This window comes from Nipponia nippon, unplaced genomic scaffold (assembly GCF_047370975.1).
Source record: "Nipponia nippon isolate SJK-2023a ecotype South Korea unplaced genomic scaffold, ASM4737097v1 scaffold_4, whole genome shotgun sequence".
Lineage (NCBI taxonomy): Eukaryota > Metazoa > Chordata > Aves > Pelecaniformes > Threskiornithidae > Nipponia > Nipponia nippon.
The window spans coordinates 23,487,124-23,510,706 of NW_028262358.1; the positions used below are offsets into that span (position 1 = coordinate 23,487,124).

Below are 23,583 nucleotides of genomic sequence, written 5' to 3' on the forward strand. Positions count from 1 at the left end.
TTCTTAATATGTGGTGTATTGCTGACAGAGCTGTTGGCTATCCATTTCTTTGCTCTTTAGACCCAATAAAATTTTGAAAGTCATCCTTAAAGTTCTGCTGAGGTAAGTTGACGTGGATTTGCAACAAAAGTGAATTTTGACCATTTTTTTTTCTGTGCTCCAATTAATATGACTTACTTTTCTCTAATGTTGTCTGCCTTAATTTTCCACTGCTTATGATTTGTAAAGGAACTTAATATTTTCTTTTTGCAATTTCAAACAGTTTTATTTGTTGGTTTTTCTAAGGCCATAAATTGTGGAACCTGTTTTCTTGAAATTACTGCTCCTATTCTAGTTGATTTCAGTTGGTGAGGATCAAGTCCTTCAGGCTTCTGAAAGTTTTGAGTCCTTCTATGTGTTTGACCTTGATTTAATGATATTTATCACTGTATCTTTTTAGGTATATATTAGCAAAAACTCTGAAGGTACACAGTGGAGTAAAGGATATATAGCCTTAATTTAAAAGAATCTGATATCACTGAAGTGAAACCTCAGGAAAACTGGTGTCTTAAAAAATTAACTTTTATAGAAATAAAAAATTTGAAAGCATAGCAATGCATAATTAAGGCCAATTGTGTACCTCATTGTGTCTGCAAAGTGATACCAATATCGGATTTGTGCCACTTAGTAATAGCAGCTTCATTATGTATTTTCTTTTTCAGATTCACTGTTAAGGGTCTCTCACTTTCCCTTTGATACTTCAGAATTTATTTAACCAATTAAGAGGAGTGGAATTTAAACATGAATTTTGAGATAAAGCCAAGGCTGCTGAAACAGGAGATTCTTTAAGAACATGTCAGATTGATGTATTTGTTTCATATTTAGTGTCTGCAATTATAACAATAATCTTTTTACTAGCCTTTATTTTGCCTGATCATGTCTATGTAACTCTGCCATGTTTTGGCAGACTATAGCACATTAAAAGCTTTAGAAAGTAAGTTTAAAATCTAAATGCAGAGAGGTAACCATGACTGAATTACTCTCCTGGGAGGAAAATGCTCTTAGAGTGCCTATTGAAATCAGCATTATCATTTCAATACATGTCAAATATGAGTCATTTCCTAGTTTAGGCAAAATTTCTTTATAAATCTTTAAATCTCCCAGTTCTTTCAAGAAAAGGTTAAAGTACTTATGATTTAATGAGACCGCTTTACATCATAACTGTTTGACTATCAAGAGAAAACTTGTCCTTTCCAATTTGTGAAATCCTTTTATTTTCTGCACAAGTTTTTGAATACTTTAAAATTTATATTAAAAGCAAAGAACCCCAGACTTAAAAGCAAGGAGGAAAACATCTACTCTTACACTCTCTGTGTATGTATCACTAAATACGAGGTGTCTTAAACTGTATATTCGCTGACTTTAGTAAGGACATGAGAAAGCAAGGAAGCATTTTAATTTAACAAATCACTTTGATCTCCTGTTTGAAGTCATCACTTACTATCTGTTAGGAGTAGTTTGTCAGTCCCAAGAAGGGAGGGGAGAGTTTGCATTGATTCTATGTATTGGAACAACTTCTCTCTTAATTGCAATTTTGTGTTGAAAATATTTAGGAGGATACAGTCTGTTCATATGTTTGGTGCTATGCTCCCAACAGACAGCAGAAATAAAATGCGCGTTACAGTCTGTATAATGTATTTGATTGTCTGTTTAGAGGACTGTTCATAGAAACAATGAGCATTGTTTCTGGCAATGGCAACTGGTTCATCATTTAATCTGCTACGATTGTGGGCCATTTAGATACTGCTGCTGAACTTGCAGCCTTGGGTTTCTTTGATATTATAACTTGCTGTGCTGCATCCAGAACTCCTACTGTGGTGCTTGCCTCTTCTTCTCCTGGTCCAGGAGTCAACTGTGTTGATTTGAAAGCTCTTTGTTATAACTTTAGCTCCTTGCCATATTTCCTAAGATGGCTCTATCTTCTCTTCACTTATACTGTCTCTTAAACTACTTCCTTTCTTGCCTGAATATGAGTTCAGGCAAGTTCTTGCATATTTGCAGATTTAGATTTAGTCTAACAGGTGCCTGGGAACGCAAGACAAAGAACTTCATCTGGGCCAAGATTTTAATTTCAGACAATGCCAAAAATACAGGTTTTGTCAATGCCACCTTGACTACACTTCTGGAAATTGCGAATGTTTTTTCAATTGCAAATCCCACTGAAGTCTGCTCAGACTCTATTATATACAGTAGGAATGGAATTAAGCCTTTGTATGACCAATGCTGGGAGTTGGTAGTATTGAATGGTTTGCAGAAGTTATACCTGATTTGTCTGGAGAGTTTCAGATGAGATTTGAAATCCATCAAGTTTCAATTTGTTTTACAAGCAGTTTGTTTCCTTATACAAAAATATGTGCCAGACAATTAAATTGTATTTTTAATAATGGAAGCACTATGTTAAGAATTATTTGCCTTCTTTTGTTCCTCTAGTCTCAAATCTTTAAAAGTTCTGCAGTTCTTAAGGTTGTATTTTTGGTGTCTGGTGCAGTTTTACTTTTTTTATTTAATTTTTATTTTTTAGATAAAAAGGAGTAAAGTAGAGATGAATAATGAATGATCTGTGCCACTCTAGAATTGTGGGAGGTGGGGTATTTTGTTTGTTTTTTAATTAGAAAATAACTTTCAGTCTTCCTAAGCATACCATAATTTTTTTAGGATAATTAATAGCTGTGACTCCAACTTCTAGTGACCATTGTAATATGCAATACGTCTATTTCTGTCATGTAGTTACAGTACATAAACTATGATTTGTAAGCGTATTTTTGTTGGAAAAAATTGTTATTTAATATTGTGGTGGCATATGATTCTAAAAGATATGTCATACAATGCGGAAGTAGCTTGCCTACTTCTTAGATGAGAATGTTTTGAAATGTAAAGAAAAAAAGATATTCAAGTGTTCAAATTCAATATTAAGAATAATAGTAACAATTGCATAGCTGGAGTTAGAAGAACTGAGAGAAAGAGATGTGTGCTGTTTAACAGCGTCCTGTGAATGAAACTGTGGTCACTGGAATCAACTATTTTCGGATTGCTAGAAATCTGGAGTCCTACTGGGAGAAACATAAGCAAAAAAATATTGTTTAAACTAGATAGCCCTTGATTCTGAACTAATCTTTTCAATACATGTTTATATACACTGCTTATAAGTGGGTTGCCAGATATGTATTTCTTGGCATAACTTTAGGTACACTTCTGCAGCTGTATGACTGCTCTTCTGTTTGTACGTTTGCGTGCCCTTGAGTTGTGTAGGGAGCAAACTTTGAGAGACTGGAAGTAGCTGCGTGTACTTGGTATGGCTGTTGGTGTAAAACATTAAGATGACACTCAGAAGGTACATCTACGTTATCAGTTTTGTGTATGGGAAGAGTTCTTTTTGATACAGGTTTGCCTTCTGTCTATTTGGAGTCGTGTTACTGAAGAGCACTGCTGATACCCTTGAGTTTGATTCCTTTCTGGGAAGACCAAGCTTGAAGTTGTACACTAGAGTATCACCATTTAGAGCACACCATTTGTAATGTGGGCAGAAGGCCCTCCAGAAGGTAGTTCTTGGCATGCAGAGTGTGTGAGCAGAAAACTGGCAACTGGTTTGAACTTCTTTGCTGGTAAAGATGGATCACAGATACTGAACCGTTGTTCTTCCCTCTTTATGCTGTGCTAGTTGCTAAGTAGATGTTTTCACAAGATACTTGAAACTTTTTTGATAAGAGGCTATAAACTTCACAAGTACAGACAAATAGCTTCTGCTTTTCCTGGTTATTTAAAAAAAAAAAAATTACTACATTTTGTTCAGGTTTCTGTAGCTTAAAGACAGAGATCTAAGTCAGAGGTCTGATCCAAGAGATGGAAGATGAAACTTTCAGATTATCCTTTATGCAACCTCCATTATTTGTGTGAACTTTTATGTGTATCTTGCATTATCACCTGTGCATGCAGCAAATGGAAGGTGACATAAATGATGTGTAGATCCTGTACAATGCAAAATCTGTATGTGCTGGTGGCAGTCCACAGGAGGAATCTTCTGGTAAGTCTTTATGTATCATTTTCTCATGGAAGCAAAGAATATTTCCTGGCACTGAACAACTTGTCAGCTTGGCTGGAAAGTAGTAAGTTCTGGGATGGAAGAGGGGGAAGAACTCCTCCTGTCCATGTATCTTGTTCCAATATCTCAGCTCAATAATGCCGTAATTTTTGCATCATTTAAGAACTGCTGCGTTGGTTTGACAGTCTGCCTAGCTAATCTGTCTTTGAAAGAAGAGTAGGTGCACAGAAACAGCTTTCTTTTAGATACATCACTGACCTGTTTTCTGACAACCAGTGTTTTTGAAGCTTCTTAAGCTAGACTGTATTGAATAGCCACTGACTGACCTATTTTTAGTTTAATAGTCTAGTTCTTTTTTATAATTTATATTTTGGTATTGCTAGTATCTTGTGGCACTGAGTTCCTCATATGCAATTATGGCTGTATGAAATTGTTCTTTATTTTAAATCTGCTGTCTGCTAACTTTTTCCTTTGTCAGTTTCTTTCTATTTATCATTCTCATTCTATTTGGTATTTTTGTTATAGAACTTGATTGCATGTTTTATAATTGTTTATAAACTGGATCTCTTATGTTGAAGCCATTCTGTGGTTCAGTCATCCTCACTGACCTTTTCTGAAACTTTTGGGGTTATACTGTTATAATTTTGGGGATGCAAGGGTCAGAACTCCACTTGTTATTCCAGATATTTTGCACCATAAATTCCTAAACAATGAAGTTTTGTGGTTTTGTTCTTCATTTCTTTCCCAATGAGGAATGTGTTTCCTCTTTGCCATTGAGCATTTTGCGCATTAGTGGATGAATATGTACAGTAACTCCAAGACCACTTTTTCTGAACAGTGACACTTCAGAACTTAATGTTATATTTACATAGTTAAGAATATTTTTCTCATGTCTACTACTTTGTCATTAACACATTTATTCTGCTACTTTATTGCCTGTTCCTTGAGATCCTTTTGTAACTTTAAAGTAAGCTTTGACTTCTGCTGTCTGGATGTATTCACTACATCCTTTTTCACCTCACTGATCACTGTTTTCAAGCCTATGCAAAATGTTAAATAGCAGAGATTGTTGGAGTTACCTCCTGATAAACTTTTGTCTGTGTGAAATGTGGACATTTTGTCTCTACTGAGTTTGAAACCTTTCTGGAAAGCCAGTATATTATATTGGTCAGTTCTTCCTTATTGACATGCATCTTAACTACTTCAAAGAGCTCAAAGTTGGAACTTGATTTCCTTCCATAAAAGCCACGTTGCCTTTTCCAGTATACAATATTTATCCATGTGCTTTTCCAACCATTTCACCCTGTGGAGATTTGATTTGATGAATTATCAGAACAATTGCTCCAAGACCTGGTCATGCATCATGTCTGTAATTTTAATTTCTGCATTGTTCTTTGATGTGTGCAGGGCTAATTGAAAATTGTATTTTCTGTTTCTGCTGCTTTTCTGTCTCCCATTGAATCTGAAGGTGCTGCTTTTTTTAATTTAAAAAAATGGCCTGGAATACCAGCTTCTGTAGTATGTTTTAATACAGTTAGCTCATTTACCTTATCAAAGTTTGAACTTTAATGTATAGCAACATGTTTTCAGTGGCATGATCTATGTAATTCCTGACATTCAGGTTCAAACATTTTAGGCTTTAGATTTCAAAGACAGGTGTATTTTGTCATGATCTACAGCCTACATGCATTCTTAGTTAGGACTTTTTCTTTTAGATACTTTTAAGTTATTTTTTCCCTAAACTTGACTGTTAGCTCTCCTAATTTGATAAAGAAGTAAACTTGCCCTATTTGGGCGTAGGAGAAGCTTGCCTTTCTTTGATTCTATCTATTCCAGAAAAGTGTCTCAATTTGGAATTGACCTAAATCTTTTTTCCATGCACTGTTTGCTTGGTTGTGTGTAGAATCATGCAACCTTGCTTGTCTGACCCTTTGTGATACTGGCAGCATTTCAAAGAATGGCACTGGCTTTGATATTCTGCCTCCTGAATTAATGCCAAAATATTTTCCTCTTGAACCTCTCCTCTCTCCTTTCCAGTGGTATTCAGGTGTACTATCGCTATTGACTCTGACTGTAGATGGCCTGTATATCTTGAGGTTCACCATTGTTGCACCTGTAGGCAAATCAGCATGCGATATTCAGTGGCAGCATAGATTAAACTATCAATATTGCTCCTAATCTGACATTTCAGAACTGCAAGCTTCTGTTTCTTTCCATTGCAATTCTTACCCTGAAGATTTATCTCAGTACTCAGAGATGTGCCTTTCTCTTTCTAGCTTGATGACCATGTCCCATGGGACTTTTCCAGTTCTTGGAGTCAGGACTGGTCAACAGAAAGTGTTTCATCTCTCTGAGCTTCTCCAGGTGGCCTTGCTTGAGTCTTGATAGTAAATATTATGTCTCATCAAGTTACTACTTGTGCCTTATGCACGTACCGCTTGTCTGTAAGGCAGGTAATTACGTATGTCACAGGTCGGTAAACTGGGCTACCACTCTACTGCTGGACTTCTAAGTGCATTTTATTATATTTGAAGGGCTTTTATCCTTTTTCTTAAATTGTGTTTATTGGCATCCACATCTTTGCTGTTGATCAGTAATCTCCCTGGCCTTTCTGTGCCTTAACTCGAGGCCTGTATACTAAAGTGTACAGGAAATCACTACAAGCTTTCTGAGCAGCGTCCCCTGGTCCTCTTGTGGCCCATCTCCAACAAAATGTGGATGAGGGAGCTGCTGCATAAACTTTTTCCTTTAGCTTTTTCCAAAAATAAGCTACTAAAACGCAGCCCTCCTAAGTCAGGTTTGGTCTATGTTCAGTTAACAGCACTGTTTGGATCTACTGCAAAGCTTTGCTGGTAAGATGCTTAGTAACTCTGGAGAAAAGCATTTATTAAAAAATGAAAATAGAAGCTTACAGTGAATTGTCATCAAAAAGAGTGTTGGAAAGTTATAGTACAAAGGAATAGTTGAATGACTCTTTCTAAAGCAGTTTGTGATGGAAGGAAGAAAGCAGGGCACAGAGGAGGAGGAAAGGGCCTGAAGTAAGGTTGTTGGGAGGAATACGAAAGGAATAAAGGGCAGGATTTTGTGGATCCTTGACCATGAAGAGAAACTAAGCCTTGAAAGGAAAGATGAGACTTTATTTGCAAAAACCCCTTAACTGGATACATGGAACTTTTGTGGTGAGGCATTCAGAGGGCAAGAATAATTGCTTTCTTTCTATGTAAATCATCACAAAAAGACAGAGGGATGGATTTTCAACCTTCTAGTCCCAGCAGAGCTGTTCAGCTGTTGTAGAACCAATGTATTCTCACATTAAATTTGGGAATGACTTACAAGTCCCAATATTGAGCAGTGCAAAGTGGTGCGAAATTCTTCACATGTAATCAATTCAAAAGACTAGAATTTAATCTACAGCTGATAATGTAACACAGGGTTAATAATTGTACATTAGTAACAGCTTCCTTCATTTGTGTGGGTATCTGCTTATTCTTTGACTAGTGAAGCACAGACTTTATTCAGAAGGGACGTTTCATTTGACATCTACATCTCATCCCTAATTTACATGATTACAAGTAGTTCAGGAAAATTCAGAATCAGTGGTTGTGCTGTATTTTAAATGAAGGGGGCAGAGAGAAAATGTGCATTGTTATGAGATTATCTAAAATGTACTTCCAGACCTTTTGTTTCAATTAATTTTGGCAAGTCTATTTTACGTAACTGTTTTAGCTGCTAAAAAGCAGCTTGTTGAATCCTTAATACTTGTATCCTTTCATGTTACTATAGTGATCATCAGATCTTGGATCTGATTTGTTCTGTGACTTGGGGAAAATAGAGTTGTTATGCAGCAAGAAAGCAATTGTTCTCCGTGTATTTTCAGATCTGATGACTGGGATCCTCTTACATTTTATTGTTTGGAACTCATTTGCAGCACAAGAGTCACTTGTTAAACCTTTCCATGTAAAAAGAACAGAGATTGATCAATGATTAAAGTAGTAGTTAGAGTAAAGCTTATTTGTTAATTACTGTAGTTTTTAACAGAATCTATATTTGCAATCTTGAGCTTTCAGGTTCCCTCTGCCATTCCCCTGCCCAGATGTGTTTATTCTGTCCTGAGGCATCAATAATAGATTGATAGAACTCTACTGACACAGATAATAAAGAATAATTTTCATTGGTACAGTGCTGGTTGGGGTAGAAAGTGGCAGAGCTGTAGTTAACCGTTTTAATATTACTTCATAGTACTGAAATGCTGGTGAGGTACTCGCCAACAAAAGATTAAATGAAAATTACCAATCCGTAATTGGAATGCATACTCTGTGGCAGAAGGATCACTAATCTCCGATTCAACTGTTTCTTTTAAAACAATGTTTACTTATTTAAATAGTAATTCTTTAAAAATACAGACCATTTCAAAAGCTATCTCTTTGCATCGATCTCTTTGTCTTCGGCCTTGTTTATCAGATAATTGACAATGTGGGTTATATCACTGTTTTTAACACAGTCCTAAAATTACCCTTGTCCAAAAAATTGACATAAATGATTCTTATTTTGGATCCTTGTGTTTGTCGTTACTTTCATTTTTGCATCTTAAAGACTTTATTAATAGCTATTAGCTAGTCTTAAGCCTGTAAACCACCTTATGGATCGGTCTGCATTCCAGTTTCTGATTTCACTGTTTGGGGTCAAATTTGTATTAATATGTGGCTTGCTCTTGAACAGAGCGTTAATTGCTTCAGGAGCACTCCACGGTTCCATCTTTTTCTTCCCTCCTCCGTACCTTTTTTTAAATTTTTGATGTTCTTCAGGGAATTCAAGCTGAACTAGTGGATCTATGCACAAAAAGAAAGACTTGGACTGAAGGAAAACCATTTCCCGTTGAGAAGGGATTAACATTGTAGGAGACAGTGAAAAAGAAAAGTAAAGGAGGGCAAAAAGAAAAGCTAAATATCTTTTATACAAATGCTAGGAGAATATGTAATAAGACTGCTGAATTGGAGTGACATGTTTTCAAGGATAAGAAAGATATTATTGGAATAAGAGAGACAACCAGGAAAATGAAGGGGGATTTAAAATGCCAGGATACACAGTTTTAGTGAAGGGAGAGCTAATATAAAGCTGGAAGAGATGTAACAATATTGCTGAGGGATGATACTCAATCTGCAGTAGGAAACACTCTTGCTGCCCCCCCCTCCCCTTTTTTTCCTTCTTTTTAAACTAAGTTCAGTCATTTGCATACAGGGTAAGTAAGGACAATTTAATGTAGTTGTGATGCTTGGCTGTTGCACTAGACTTGTGGGTGGTCAGAAAAAAAAGCCCAAGCAATAAAAATATTAAAGACATAAACCAGGTCCCTAAGAAAACCAGAACTTTGATTTGAAGAATGCTGGGGTATTGAGGAGGAGATAATAGAAAGGGAGATTGTTAGAGATCAGTTAGGATATTGACTGTGTTAAAACTACAAATGAGAGCATGTTTCCACTGTTGCTGTAAGGTTGTTGCCTTTATACTGTTATTGAAACAGTATAGAATATTGTCACTGTTATCATGGAAAGATTGCAAATATAAATCTATATATGGAGATAAGAAACAAAATCTAATGACCATAAAATCATGAAATTTTTAAATGGTTGTGGGTTGGGGGTATGTGCTAGATGGAGGAAACAGCCCTAAAGTTATTGATTTTTAGCAAAGCTAACTTTGAAGGAAAGCAAAGTGCTCCCGGGATTTTTGCCTGCAATCCTGTGATGAATGGGAAATCCACTCCACACAAGTAGAGAGTACATAGTGTATAAAACACGTAGAGAGGCTGCAATTAAAATTCATCCCAGTTAAGTCAAGAAAAGGAAAGGCCAATATGGGCCTGAGGCAAAAGAAGGAAAGGCAAAGAGACAACTTGCCCCTCCCGACCTTATGCTTTTTCCTTCCTCTTTGCTGTTCTTTACCATTTCTTCTACTGTCCCTTTATCCTCTCCAGCCCTTCTGTTTTAAGACAGTTCTGTCGCTGTGGTCCCCTGATGAGGTTTCTTCCTCAAGTCTGTTTTTTGTACACTGGATTTCTCAGAGCATGGGCATAGCTGTTCAGAGTGCTCATAACATGGGTGTGAGTCTCTCTCCCCCGTTTCCCCCCAAAATACTTACACTGTGCATCCCCTTAAACATGGTGGCAAGCTGTATGTAGTCGCCATATTTCCTCTTCTCCAGCTTTATCTGTTTGTGGCTCTGGGATGATTTCAACTCACTGTATGGTGAGGAAAGGAATGAGGCAGCAGGAGCTGGGGAGGGCAAGAAAGTGGGTACATAACTCATATAGACAGCGGGACTATATGAAAATTTTTAGAAAAAGACACTGTGCTGTGCTGGAGCATCTACCACTGAAATGGCAGGAGTTCTCCGAGAGAGAAGGGTCAGACAAGCACATAGATGGTTGCAGGTGCTGTTCCTTTCTTTTGCGCAAGTTAGGACACAAATCAGGTCTTCTTTTGGGACCCAGTATGCAAGATGCTTTATTGTCCAACATCCCACATACACACATTATCAGACATCTTGTTTCAAGGCGTAAAGAACAGCTGTGAGGAAGCAAGTAAATTTAACATATTTGAGGTCTGAATCTCAGCAGGTGTAAAATGGCATTGCTGAAGCCAGTTTATAGTGGCTGAAGATCTGGCCCTTAACTAAAGCAAACAGTTTGAACAAATTTTGATCTGGCCTTTTATTTTTAAAAGGCAAACAAAGATAATAATGGCAAAAGTGGATTTCAGAGAGAGATTTAATGGGACAGTGATGAAAGATCGAGTGGTCTTTTTCTGTCAGTCAATCTGTATTCTCTCTTTTTCTTTTTTTAAGTCCCAGTGATTTGTTAACTGCAGAAATTGGCAACAGGCAGAGAGGATGACCATGTGGTCTTATGGCATCCAGCTGATGACCAGTTTCTGAAGATGGTTTGAGGGATCATAAAGTTCAGTTCCATGTGTATTGTGATGATAGTTGCATCTATATTTAAAGCTTTCTGTCACTGAAGCACTCTTGGTGTTGTCAGATGTCTATTGGACTGGATGAGCTGCAACTTCTTACAATTGAATGTCAATAAGACCAAAGCAATTTTGGTTGATTCATAGCACCAGCTTAAGCATATTCACTTGCACGGATTACATTTGACAGATAGTTACCTTCAGCTGAACTCTGTGGTTAGAAGCCTTGGTGTACTCTTGACAGTGAGCTTAGAGCTGATGCCTTATGTTTATTTCATATCCTGTTTTTGCCTTCTTAATACTGCATGTGTATGTCTACATTTAAATAAATTCACAGCTGAAGTACTAGTCAGTCCGCCTGTTATCTCTGGACAGAATGTTGTGATGAGTCAATTTCAGGATTTAAAAAATGGTGCTTTTTCCCATTTAGGCAGTTTTAATTTCAAAAGCCATCTAATCAAGGATTATTTTTTTTTTTATCAGGAACTCCTACAAAAGTGTCTGTCAAAGTCTAACAGCAAGAGTAAAAGAAAGAAAAAAGTAGAGGATAAAACCAAATGTGAAAAAGTATTTTTCCTTTTGGAATGTTTTCCTGGTATTCTACCAGTTTGGCCTGCAGGAAAATATATTCAACACAGGTGTTCTTACCTTGTTATATTAGTGAAAGTTAAAATCCTCTGGATTCCACAACAAGATTGTGTGCAGTGTCATCAAATACTGATGTGTGTGCACATCCCCTATAAATCTTGTAAAGAAAGGCATATTTCCAGGTCTTTTCCTGTAATGGTCCTGTAATAATCTGGGTTAAAATACAGTTTAATTCACTGATTTGGGTAGTTGATCCTGCTTATGGCGAACTTACATATATTGAAACTTCATTTGGAGCGTACTGAAAAAGAATTAAACCTTTGAGTTATTTCAAACCATTTCCCCATGCAGGGTCCTATCAGCTTAAAGCAGTATCCTGATTTTGAAGAAAAATTCAGTGATATAATGCCAAATAGCTTGTGTGTATACTGTTTCTACTTGCTCACAACTTCAGTTCCTGTTTTTAAAGGCCAAAGGTGATTTTCCTATAGACCTTAAGAAGGTGCTAAAAAGGAAATTTTGGACTTTTTACTTCCTTCTCAGTGAAGAATAGGAATGCAGCATTCTTGAATTTTGATATGAATGAACTAAAACTAAAATACTTTTAAAACTTTTGTAGTTTTGTATTTTGGCTAGACTGGCGCATTCTGGTGAGAGAGCAGAGTCGACTTTATATTTGTGGCTATAGTTAGATAATTAATTCAGCCTAGAACTATTCTGGCAGGGCTTCCTTCTAAAAATGACAGAATGGTTGGAAGTAAAGGAACCTCCCCTAACCATGAATGTTAACTTAAGCACTTTCTTTTTTTCAAATCATCATAATAAAGTTCCTGACCATGCTGTTACTTAAGTCAGCGGTTGCAATGAATGGCCCCAAGCCCTCTTTGGTTTCTTCTTGTAAAATGCTCTTTGGCCTGAGAACCAAAGATGTGTGAAAAGCATCACATTGAAACCTGCGTAGATGGCAGGGTTGCAGCTTGCCACTATCTTCTTGTGCTCTTTTCCTTCAAGCTTGCAGCCAAGTTGCTTCAAAGGCTTGAAATACAGAGGGGTGGGTAGTAGGTTTGGGTTTGCTCAGAGGTGCAGAGTTCTTATAGCTTAAAAACTTTGTTTTTTGCCATGTGAGGATAGTATAGGATTTGAATGCAGAAACATAGGAATTTAGAAATGTGAATAAAGTAATTTAATAATAGCAGGTAAAATAAATGTTATCATGTGCGTATCTTTTGCATTTGCTCTAAGACAATGGCCAAACAGTCTAAAAACAGCATTAAAGATTTTAAGTAACTGTAATGTCTATATAAGGTAGTACTCTTTTTCTCCTGTACTTAGTGAGAAAAAGAAATGCATTTGAAATCGAGACAGGGTTCTAGCTGAAGCAGCACCAAGCTCACTGGCAAACTCATCAGGCAGTTCTTTTACTGGTATAGAAGGTGCCATTCATCTGTCAAGTGTTTTGCAGATAAATTCTCTGAGCTGGCCTGTCCTCCTGGATATTTTTCTTTAATTTCCATGCCCCTCCCTCCCCTCATCCCCCTGTCCCTATTAACATGGGTAGTAGCATCTTTTTTGGTTTGTTTGAGAACAAGATCCCGGACAAATTTCTCCTGACATACTCTTGTTCTCATATGTTTGCTACATAAATTCATTATCTCTTGCCAAGCTTTAGATCTGCCAAGTGTCCTCTGTGTTGTCTCAATTTTCATTCCAAATAAAAAAATTAAAATGCAAAGAGCAAAAGACTAAAAATGAACTCTTTTTATCTTAGGGTTGTAAGCTTTGTCTCTGAGAGGGGGAAAAATAAAAAAAGAGCAGCACAGGGCATTTTTATGTATGTAAGACATTCACTGCCAAAATGTACTTACACTACAAAAATGTATGATAGTGCTTGTTCCTGAATTATCTATTCAGGTAAAGCTTTTAACTTTGGTTTAGGCTGTATGTGATATGTTGTAAGGAGAGATAAGCAATATAAGACTGTATGAGCAGGCTGTGCCCCAGTGCCGGTGAGTAATGTGTGGAGTAGGAGGTGGTTGAGCGTCATGTGGAATCTGCAGAGGCTAAGCTGTGGAAACTACCACACCTCTTTATTTTCTAAAGTAGTCATAAGGTGGCTGACAGATTACCCAAAGGCTTGGGAGGAGTAGAGGAATTTTGGGATAAGCTGTTTATTTTGCTCCCTATTTGTACTGATGTTTGAGAAAAATAGTACTTAAAGGCATGTAATCTGCTCCCACCTGTATTCACTACATTTTGTGTGTTTTTTTTAAAGCTAAATGTAAATGTAGTAGATTAAAAAGGAGAAATAAAAATTAGTAGAATAATGCAAAATAAGAAGAATAAGGCAGAACTGGGGGGTAGGAAAGGAGCTTTTGAGATGGATGTTCAAGATGTGTAAATTCTGCAATTTATTCATTGAAAGAAGATGTTGAATTGTCTGCTGTTTCTGATGCATCAATTTAGGGGCACATAGCTTCCCAGATTTTTAAAAATATGTAAAATGCAGCATTGTGGATTTTGGTTGCTAGCTCTGCTTAAATCACAGCGGAAAGTAACTTTGGATTCATGTTAATGGTTTCATACTATTTTTTCCCCAAAATTCCATTCATCCACTTTGTGTTGCTGAAGTCTGTATCACTGACCTTTCCTCTTTACAGAAATTCACTTGCAAAATATTAAAGCTGTGTGGAAGCCTTTGTAACTGCAGCTTCAGCAAGATTTACAATTATGCAAGAAAATACTCAAATACATACCTGTGTGCTTCTCATCTCTTTGATATGCAAAAACCCTTTACTGTATCTTTTATTAACTGTTATGTTTCTGTTTCACACCTGCTTTTGCAGAGTAGAGATGTGAACCCATGTGTCCCCCAGTGGTAGAATATGCCGTATATCTTTATATAAGCAGGCAAAAAGAGCATATTTAGACAGGTTGAAGGTGAAAAAGATTTTTATGCTCAAGTTTCTGATTAGACCATTACAGCAGCATCACTAATTCCACTCCTTCTATCTATTGTCTTCCCTCATCTGTTGTCATCAGTGACCACTGTTGATTTGTTGACTCTATTAAAGTATTCAAGGAAGCCACAGACCTGTCATTTTGGTCATAACCTTAATCTGTTTTCTCACCTTGGGAGAAAATGTGTTAATACACTGTCTCATTCTATAGAATGAACTCATTGGAAAAATTCCTGATGCAACAAATTGCAATATGTTTAGAAGAACAAAAGGTTTTCTGAGTCTTGGTCATTTTAACAGATAGCAAGCTATGTTTAGGTAGAAACTTTTATAAGAACCATACCAAATTAAGTAATGGCAAGCAATTGTAATGGTATGTTGTGTAGTAATTTTTGAGCTAGATGAGTCACATCCTCCCCTGATTTCTCATAATCTCTGATTCCTTGTTATTTCTGAATGATTAAGCAAATCATTTATGCTAACTTCTGCTTTCATTTACATCTCTGTAAAACCTGTGTAACTTTATTGATTCTAGAGTTGCTTTAGCTTTTATAGCAACTAAGGGGAGGGGTCATTTCTGCCAGTTTGATCTGGAAAATAAATGCAACACCTTTTTTTATGCCTTACAGGTAAATTGTTTAGCTACCTAATTGCTTTTCATAAAGCACTTTAAAATTCTTCATATTGTGTATCACCTTCTTTTAATAATAAAATTATTTCAATTTCTGAGAAACTTCTTGCTGTGCAAACAGAGCTTATTTCAAAGATAAACTAATACAGACTTGTTGGAGTTTTCTTATAGTTTATTTTTCATTCACTTATTCAGAGGAGAATTTGCTTAGTTTTCTCATATTTGAGAAACAGGCTTTATGTTTTAGTTTGTACTTAATTTTAAAATTTAGCTTGCATTTGCAGCTAGCTAAATTTGCATTATTAACTTAATTAGTTTGCCTTTTTTAAGTTTTAGTTTGCAGATACCTGATATTTGGAAGAATCTTGTTCACTGCCTGGTACATATCATAGATTTCTGAACTGCTTCTTTTTCATCTTAACTGAAAACAGTGGTGTCCATTACATGTACTGGAATGTATTCCATTTCTTAGTGTTTATCTGAAGATTAATTTTTGGTCCTTGTTTTATATGTCAGTCATTTCTGCCCTGGCCATCTGAGACTTTCTTTGATGGTATAAATAGCCTTAAGAGCTGAAGTTACAGTTGAAGTGTTTGCCATCACTATGTTGCCTGGATAACTACATAGACCAGGGTTGGTATCATTTGGCTTGAATGAGTGGAAAAGATTTTTTTTCTTCTTTCCTTTTTGGTGGCAGAGTTCTCTCTATTGTGGAACTCCTCATTTATGGCCTGCAAATCTGGGAAGAAATCTGTCTGGTTTCTTCATCTGTCTTGCCAGACACTGTGATCTAGTTATTAGAACAATAGATGATAAGAAGAAACTTTAAGATTAAATTGTATTTTATGGTTACTAGAAGCTATGATGAATAAGAGTAAAAAGAATGTATATTTAACCAGTGGAAGAGATTAATGTTGTCTTGAAATAACTCCCCTTAATTTATCTGTAATATTTTAATAAAACTTTGCTGTGCCATTAAATATTGGGATAGGAAAGATAACCTAAAGAGAAAGATTGTACTTGCTAAGAAACAGGTATGTCTTTGAAACATACAGTAATTATAAATTCTAAAACATTTAGGAGAAAGACTACTGCATCTCTTGGTTGTATATCATTTAGTGCAGTGGAGTTTTGACCTCTGGTTAGCGATCTTGAGCTCTGCTGTGATATATTTAGCTATTCTTTATTTTTTTTAATGGAACATAAAGGATTCTTTTCCCTGTCTTTCTTTCCTATCTTATTTATTAGAAATAATTTTTCACAAGTTATGTGGCTAGTATTAATGTTAGGACTTATTTTTAATGGAAAAATCTTACTGATGCAGAAAGATCATAGCGTCCACTGAAGAAGAATTCACTTCATTTATTTTGGCTGAAATGATGCAATTCAGTTCTACATGGAAGAGACTAACTTTGTCTCAGTTGCCTTTATATATATGTAACAAGACATTTTGATGACAGGATGATCGTGTGTGAAGAAAAAGTGTATGTTTCTTAAATGTGCCAGATATCACATGTGTGTTGCAATGTAATATATGTGTGTATTATTACCTGAAAGACAAAACTTTGTAGATTGGGGTCTGAGAATTCCCCCAAATTGGCTTCGGCTTGGAAAGTGCCATTGTAGCTCAAAAAAGGGGAATCAATATAACTGTCTTTTACTTGATACCCAAAATGTGTTCTGCCTCTGTGTTAATGAAGAGGAAAACTAGGCTTTTTTTTGAAAAGCATATTGATAATTTTTATTGCAATAGTAAATACTTTTATTATACCTGTTATACTGTTTATTTATACCTGTTATACTACTTATTTATACATTTATTATACCATTATACATCTGTAGATAATGCTACCATTAAAGGCTTAAAAACAAGAGAGAAAAACACATGGTATTCTTGAATCAATCTACACAATGAGTGCCTTTGGGGGAAGTACAAGTTTTTGCATTCAAGGAGCAGCTATACAAAATCATGCAGAAGAAATCCATGGAAAGCTACTAAATGTATAGAAACCGTGGCTGGCTGATGAAGTCTCTGAGCTGCCAGCGGTTTCAGGTTCAAAGAGTATTCAGGAGCAGGATTGTGTTTACCATAGTTCTGTATGCTCCCCTGCTTCTGCTTTTTGCCATAGTTAGTCCCTCAGTCTTAGCCAGTACAACTGCTCTGAAGTGGTTGTGATGCTCCTTTTTGCCACACAGGTTACTGCAATATAATGGAAGTTTCTGTTTGCAGTTAATACATGAAAATACTGGGTTTTGTTTACATGACAGCTCTGCCTGATCCAAACCCAGTGGCAAGACACATGTTAAATTTTATTGTTATGTTTTCATGGGTAGGGTCGGAGTAGCACAGATCTTTAGGTGAGAAAATAAACAGTTGTAATGCCTTTTCTGTCCCTATCTCATTTTATAAGTGGTTGCTTGTCCTTCAGTGTGTCCTCGTTCATTCTGCACTACAGTGACCCATAGGGTAGGGAATTTTTCCTAGGTAGGAAGTGGTTGGATTTGGTATTGCTGGCTCTGATGGGCAATTTGCTTGTGACAGAGGACCATAAGGGCTTCATTCGGGATGCACTGAAGGAACTTGCCTATCAGCTTACTGGTCCAGCACCTCTCATCTTTGAAACTCTTCTGGATCATAACAAGAATACCATTAGAGGAAAGATTGTGGATATCTTTCACCATCTCAGTTCGCCATCAAATGGATTTTCCATTGCTTGGAATTGGTATTAGGCTCTGCATTGGCAGAGGCTAATGTAGTTGCAGAGTGAATTTATCTTAGTAACTAATCCTTGCCACCTCCCTGTGAGGTGATTTGCTAAGTATTTGACAGATGGGGAAGCACGGGAGGGAGACATGGCTTCAGAGCTGGGATTAGAGCGCTGGTGTCCCAGGCTTCTGGTCCTGTGCTCTGCACAACCATGCACAGCCTTTCCTACCTGACTCCTGTTACTCTCCTGGGGCAAATTCCTATAGAACATTATTTAAAAAGACAACAGGGGAATAATCTTATTGTCCTAGTCAGGAGTGAAATTCATCTTTTATTTCAGTGGTCTTGTATGCAATTTAATGCTAATGGTCAGGAGACCTTAAATAACCACATCAAACAGCCGGTTCGGTGCCAGCCTTCCTTCTTATTTAGCTTAGTCTAAACTGACACCAAACTTTGAGACATTTCTCTCCTCCCACAGTGGAGAGCCGTTGGGATTTTTTTTATACCACACATGGTTTCCCTCCTACATTTCCCTCCCATGTCAGATATTCATACCCCCTTTAATAACCAGCAGGGGGATCATTACATTGAGCTACTGCCAAATGCATAATGACTGCTGCCTTTGCCTTACACAGTCACTGCACTACTGATATCCAATTCAGCATTGTAAAGTGCTTAGAGCTACCTTGGGGATGTGCTATATTAAACCCAACTATTCTAAATCCTATTTAATACAAAGAGATTGGTGGTGGGGGAGGGGGGAGGGAGATTTAAAATTGTTGTTAGTTGCCTATTTTCAACAAGTAGAAATACCTGGTCATTTAGGGCCCAATTCTGTCACTCAAGTCATAACAGTCCCACTGATTTTAGTAGGGGTGCATGAAGGTGAGCACTCTGCTTACCACTGGGGAAGGCAGAATCGGGTCCTACAGAAGCTGCAGCTGAGATGGTAAGTTTGCAAGGAGCTGATGGGGGTGAGTGCGCCTGTTTCTGAATTCCGCTTACAAATGTTTTACAGTGAAAACAGGAAAGCGGAAACATGCTTCATATCTGACTAAAAATAAAGGTACTCTTAAACTTGTAAAAGCAACATTTTTATTTGAATGATATGACAGAGCTGCCAGAGGAGTGTTACCTGCTATAAAGAAAGCTTAAGAATTATTACCTTTATTAGACCAGTGACACTGAGCTTTAGCCATACATTTCTAACTTCTGTCCCTCTACAGAGACAATTTTCTTTTCTTAAATAAACTGTCATGCTAGTGTTAATATATTGTTGGCTCCCTCATACTCTGAGAATACTGCTGATATAAAACATGTATATGTTAGATTGGTAATAGTATCTTTAGTGTAGCTGACTAGAACAAATGTGTTTCCCTCATGGCTGTGCTAATGTGATAAAGGAAAATTGGCTGTTCATCAGCTTTTGGCTGGCTAAAGACAGTAGAGATGGAACCACATTCTTTTTTATGCATTAATACCACTGAGAACTTTTCACTAGTTATATTTCATGTGCGGGCATGTTGTGCAAAGATGTTGTAAAACATGAGATAATGCTACAAATAACAAAGTAGAAAAGCCTGTATCTTTTATGATGATAACAGTCGAACACCAAATGACAGTAACAGGCTGTAAAAAATGTGATGCAGAAAAAAAATGCAATGTAACCACCATATACACATATACTTAGGCTCTTGCAAATAGGGCATCAGATGTTATAGAGGGCTTTGAATTAAAATTAAATAAAAAACTGTTGTATTTAGGTCATTGATGTGTCAACACAAAAGATAATTTAAAATGGAGTGATGTATTTTGAGTGGTGAAACTCATATGCGATAACTTTTTGAACAAATCTCAAGGCTTAGTAATTATGATAATAGCCTTCAAATTTCCATCAGTGGAAGGGCAATAAATATTCCTGTCTAAATTTGGGAAATATTGACTGAATCTAGAAATGGCAATAAAGCTCAGCATGCATCTGTATGTTTGAAAGTGCAGTTTAAGGAGAAAAATTCATCTGTACAATTTTGTGTGAAGTCTAAATAAGAAAAAAATCCAAACAAAATTCTCCGTCTCATTTCATATTTTCTTTCTTAAAATACTGATAGACTCATGTTGCCTGAGGCACTGATGCTGATCATCTGAGCTCAGATTTATAGATAATTGTGTCTGTTTATCTTGGTCTGAAATTTGAAGGACTTTATTGGTGGAATAGCATTGTGAGTGCTTATATTGTGGTTTTCAAACTGATTTTTTTTTTTCAGGTTCTGGCTTTCCTCTTTGCAACAAATTGTTCTGGCTTGTAAACCTTCTGTTTGTCCTCACATATATATTGTTCTTACAGAAACAATTATTCCAGGTTTATTTTGTTTTGATTAGCATGGGTATCAAGACAGGCTAAAGCACTATAGTTTTATTTGGCCTCTGTAGACAGGATTCACCAGGCATCCATATCTGCAAAATAGAAATAATGCTCTGTAAATCGGCAACAACAGAACAATGTTTCAAAATCGGAAGGCTACCAAGCTCTCACGTGAAATAAGCCTTATGCAAGCTAAATATTGCTAAAAATCAAGTAATTTCAGTTTTGCAGATAAATCACTTTCTGAAATGAGATTAAGTTCATTCAGTAAACAATTCAACAGCCTTCAAGAGTTTTTAATAAGTTGAACTTAGTTTCTATAATTACCTTCAGTAATGGGAAGCTGACTATAGCCACAATGCCTCCAGTTTTCATTTTGTATGTGCCTGTAGTTTTTAAATGAGTATTAAATTTCATAAAATGTAAGGCTGAAAGGCACTTCCATATTCAACTTTTTCTAATTTCATGAAACCTAAACATAAGGATTTTTAATGCAAAAAAAGTACTTTGTAAAAGCTCAGCGTCTTGTGACTTTGTGGAGCTGGGAGAATGCCATTAAGTATTTCTATGAATGCTAGCTCAAATTTAAAATGAATTGGCAGGGAAGAGAACGCTTGCAGAAAACAGTACCCTGGGGTGCTGGCTGAGTGCATATTCCTAGCCAAGGGTTCCCTTGATGTAAGGGAATTACCCACTGGGTGTAAAGCAGATGTAGCCAGTTCCTATACCATTCCCTTCAGCCTTTGTAGAAGGAAACATGCTGGGGTTAGGGAGGTGTTTTGGAGGGGTGTTAGAGGCCTGGCTGAAATGTGCTGCATTTGGTTATCCTGAGTATGGTAGATAGCCCCTTGAGGCCTGCGTGAGCTGATGTGTATGAGAAGAGCTCTGACAGCTATAACATGTGCCCATGGCCTGCAGTGGTAAAGTAGCTGTAACCAGGCTTGCACCTTGTGAAACAGACCCTTCTCCTTTTCCTCTCTTCCCCCTCCCCACCAGATCACTGTACTGTAGATTCTTCTTTGATTTAACCACTGTAGAAATGTTACACTGTGCATCTGAGTGATGATATTATTAACTGGATTGCTAATGGATGGATGAAAAAGAGGTATCTACTTTCAGTAGGCACCAAAAATAAAGACACACAGCAAGCAGGTTTAAGTAATGTTAATGGTTAATCAGTGATAGATGCAACATATAGAGAAACTGGTGATTGCATAATGAAGCATGTGTTTGCCTGATTGCATTGATTCTATAGGTGCATCACAGCAGAATTAGTTTCTTCTTGAATGGCTGGGAAGATGACAACACGCCTTTTGATTCAAGGATTCTTGTGGGAACAGTTGCAGATGCTGATGGTACACTGCAAATTGGACAAAGTTTCACAGGTAAATCTTGCAGTATTTTACTGGAATGCGCTGGAATATTGAAAATAAGATGTGCACAATGTGGTTAAAAAATGTGTGAGTAATTTTGAGTTATCTATATGCTGAGAAGTAATATCTTCCTGCAGGAGAAAATTCCTATTGTACAATTAGCTTTCTCAAAAGATTGGCTGAAAGAGCGAAGTTTGGTAGGTGATCTTGTAGGTTCATAATTTATTCTATGTGTTACTGCATATAGGTATTTTTTTCCTGCATTCTCCAAAACATAGGTCTGTAGAGTGACACATTCCATTAATTTAGGATCATAGTTTTTCTGAGTAAATATATGAAACTATTTCAGAATGGGATTGTGTAAGGCCACTAGACTACACTCCTGAGCCAGGAATACACCTGAAGACTTCTGGCATGTTCTTCAGTTCTATCAATACTCACGTAAACTACTAGCAGAATGAGAACCCTTCAGCCTCTAGTAATGCCCGATAATGTTACTCTTCATCTACATCTAGAATTTTATATGTACTCCATCATGACATGATCATTGCAGAACAGCTGGAGGATGTTTTGTTGCTCTCCACAAATTCTTGGCTCTGCAGATATAAGAACACTGACTATTGCTCTTCAGGAACATGCAGAATTTGAAGCTAACTCCTAAACGTAGCTATATGTCACTTCAACAACTTTATTGTGCTCTTGGGCAAGAAAATCCTGCTTCTTAAAGCTTGTATTTGGAAATGTGTTTTGTTGTGATTTTGATTCTGAATACTGGCTAACTAATAAATGTATAAAAGAAAGGAATATTTTAAAATGCTTTTTATCTTTATTGTATAAATTGATAAGTACAGTTGTACCTACTGTATCTCTTCTCTAATTAGAGGTGGCACATGGACTGGCTCATTACTTCTGTCTAATGAGCCGATCCTTGTGCCACCTCTCTAATCAGAAAAGAGATAGGTACAAAATGTTCTTATAAAGTTATTATAAATCATTCTTTTTTATAAAAAAAATTAAGTCACTGCCCTCTATAGTTTTGTCCAGGTGGTTTCATTCAGGAGGGGTAATTGTGCAAGAGAGATCTCTGAGTACTGAATTAAAGGTGCTCTCATGCAGTGCAAAGCTGGCTTCTGCTCAATAGATTACTTATTTATAGTATATTTTCTTAGGTTTAGAGCAATTTGTTGGAAGAATGCAAGATTTTCGATTTTACCCCATGGCACTTACAAACAGGTAAAGATCCTTTATTTTTGTAAAAAAAATAGGAGTGTGGTGAGAAGAAAGAATAGATAACAATATGTTTATTTCCCAAAGTACAGTGCTTTTCTGATGTCTCCTTTAGATGATTGCTTATGATGATGTGGTTTACTGAACCTCATTTCAAAATGACTTTTACTCTAAAAAATCTTGAGCTAAAATAAGTTCAACTTAATGTGTTTTGTTTTTGAGCTGTTGCTTAAGTATAGCTAGTATATGTAGTATATATATAGTGAAACTCAACACTCTATAATAAATGTGTGCTTTTCTTGTTATTGTTGTCCCTGTTACAACCTGACTTAGTAAGTGTTCTTGCAGAGAGTAGATCCAGTTGCTAGATTTCAATGCTTATAAAACTATCTAGGTGATATCAGCTCATCATAATTCTGACGTAATAGTGTGTGCTGATAAGCTTAGTTCTGCTGGATGAGACTTGCCAAACTTTCCCAGAACTCCATGCATTGTGGGATGAGGAAGGGAGCATAGTGGGCCAGTCCAGTTTAGACCACTGTAATACTAGTGATTCAAGGGAAGAGGACAGGCACTCCAACTGGTCAGCATGCTGGCTTTATGGCTGCAAGCTTGGCTCCTGTGCTTACCAGTTTCTTTCCTCTAGTTTCAGCGTCCCCATGGTATCAGACGTCCATGTTGGGTATTCT

At 36.7% G+C, this 23,583-nt stretch overlaps 1 protein-coding gene across 1 annotated transcript in view; it reads left to right on the forward strand.

Moving 5' to 3' along the window:
• The window catches only part of USH2A (usherin), a 391,921-nt gene that overhangs the window by 13,203 nt on the left and 355,135 nt on the right, over window positions 1–23,583 (forward strand). The window contains exons 3-4 of the mRNA XM_087774988.1: window positions 21,550–21,679; window positions 22,837–22,900. Of these exons, the coding sequence (XP_087631114.1) occupies window positions 21,550–21,679; window positions 22,837–22,900 (194 nt within the window). The remainder of the gene's footprint in view (window positions 1–21,549; window positions 21,680–22,836; window positions 22,901–23,583) is intronic.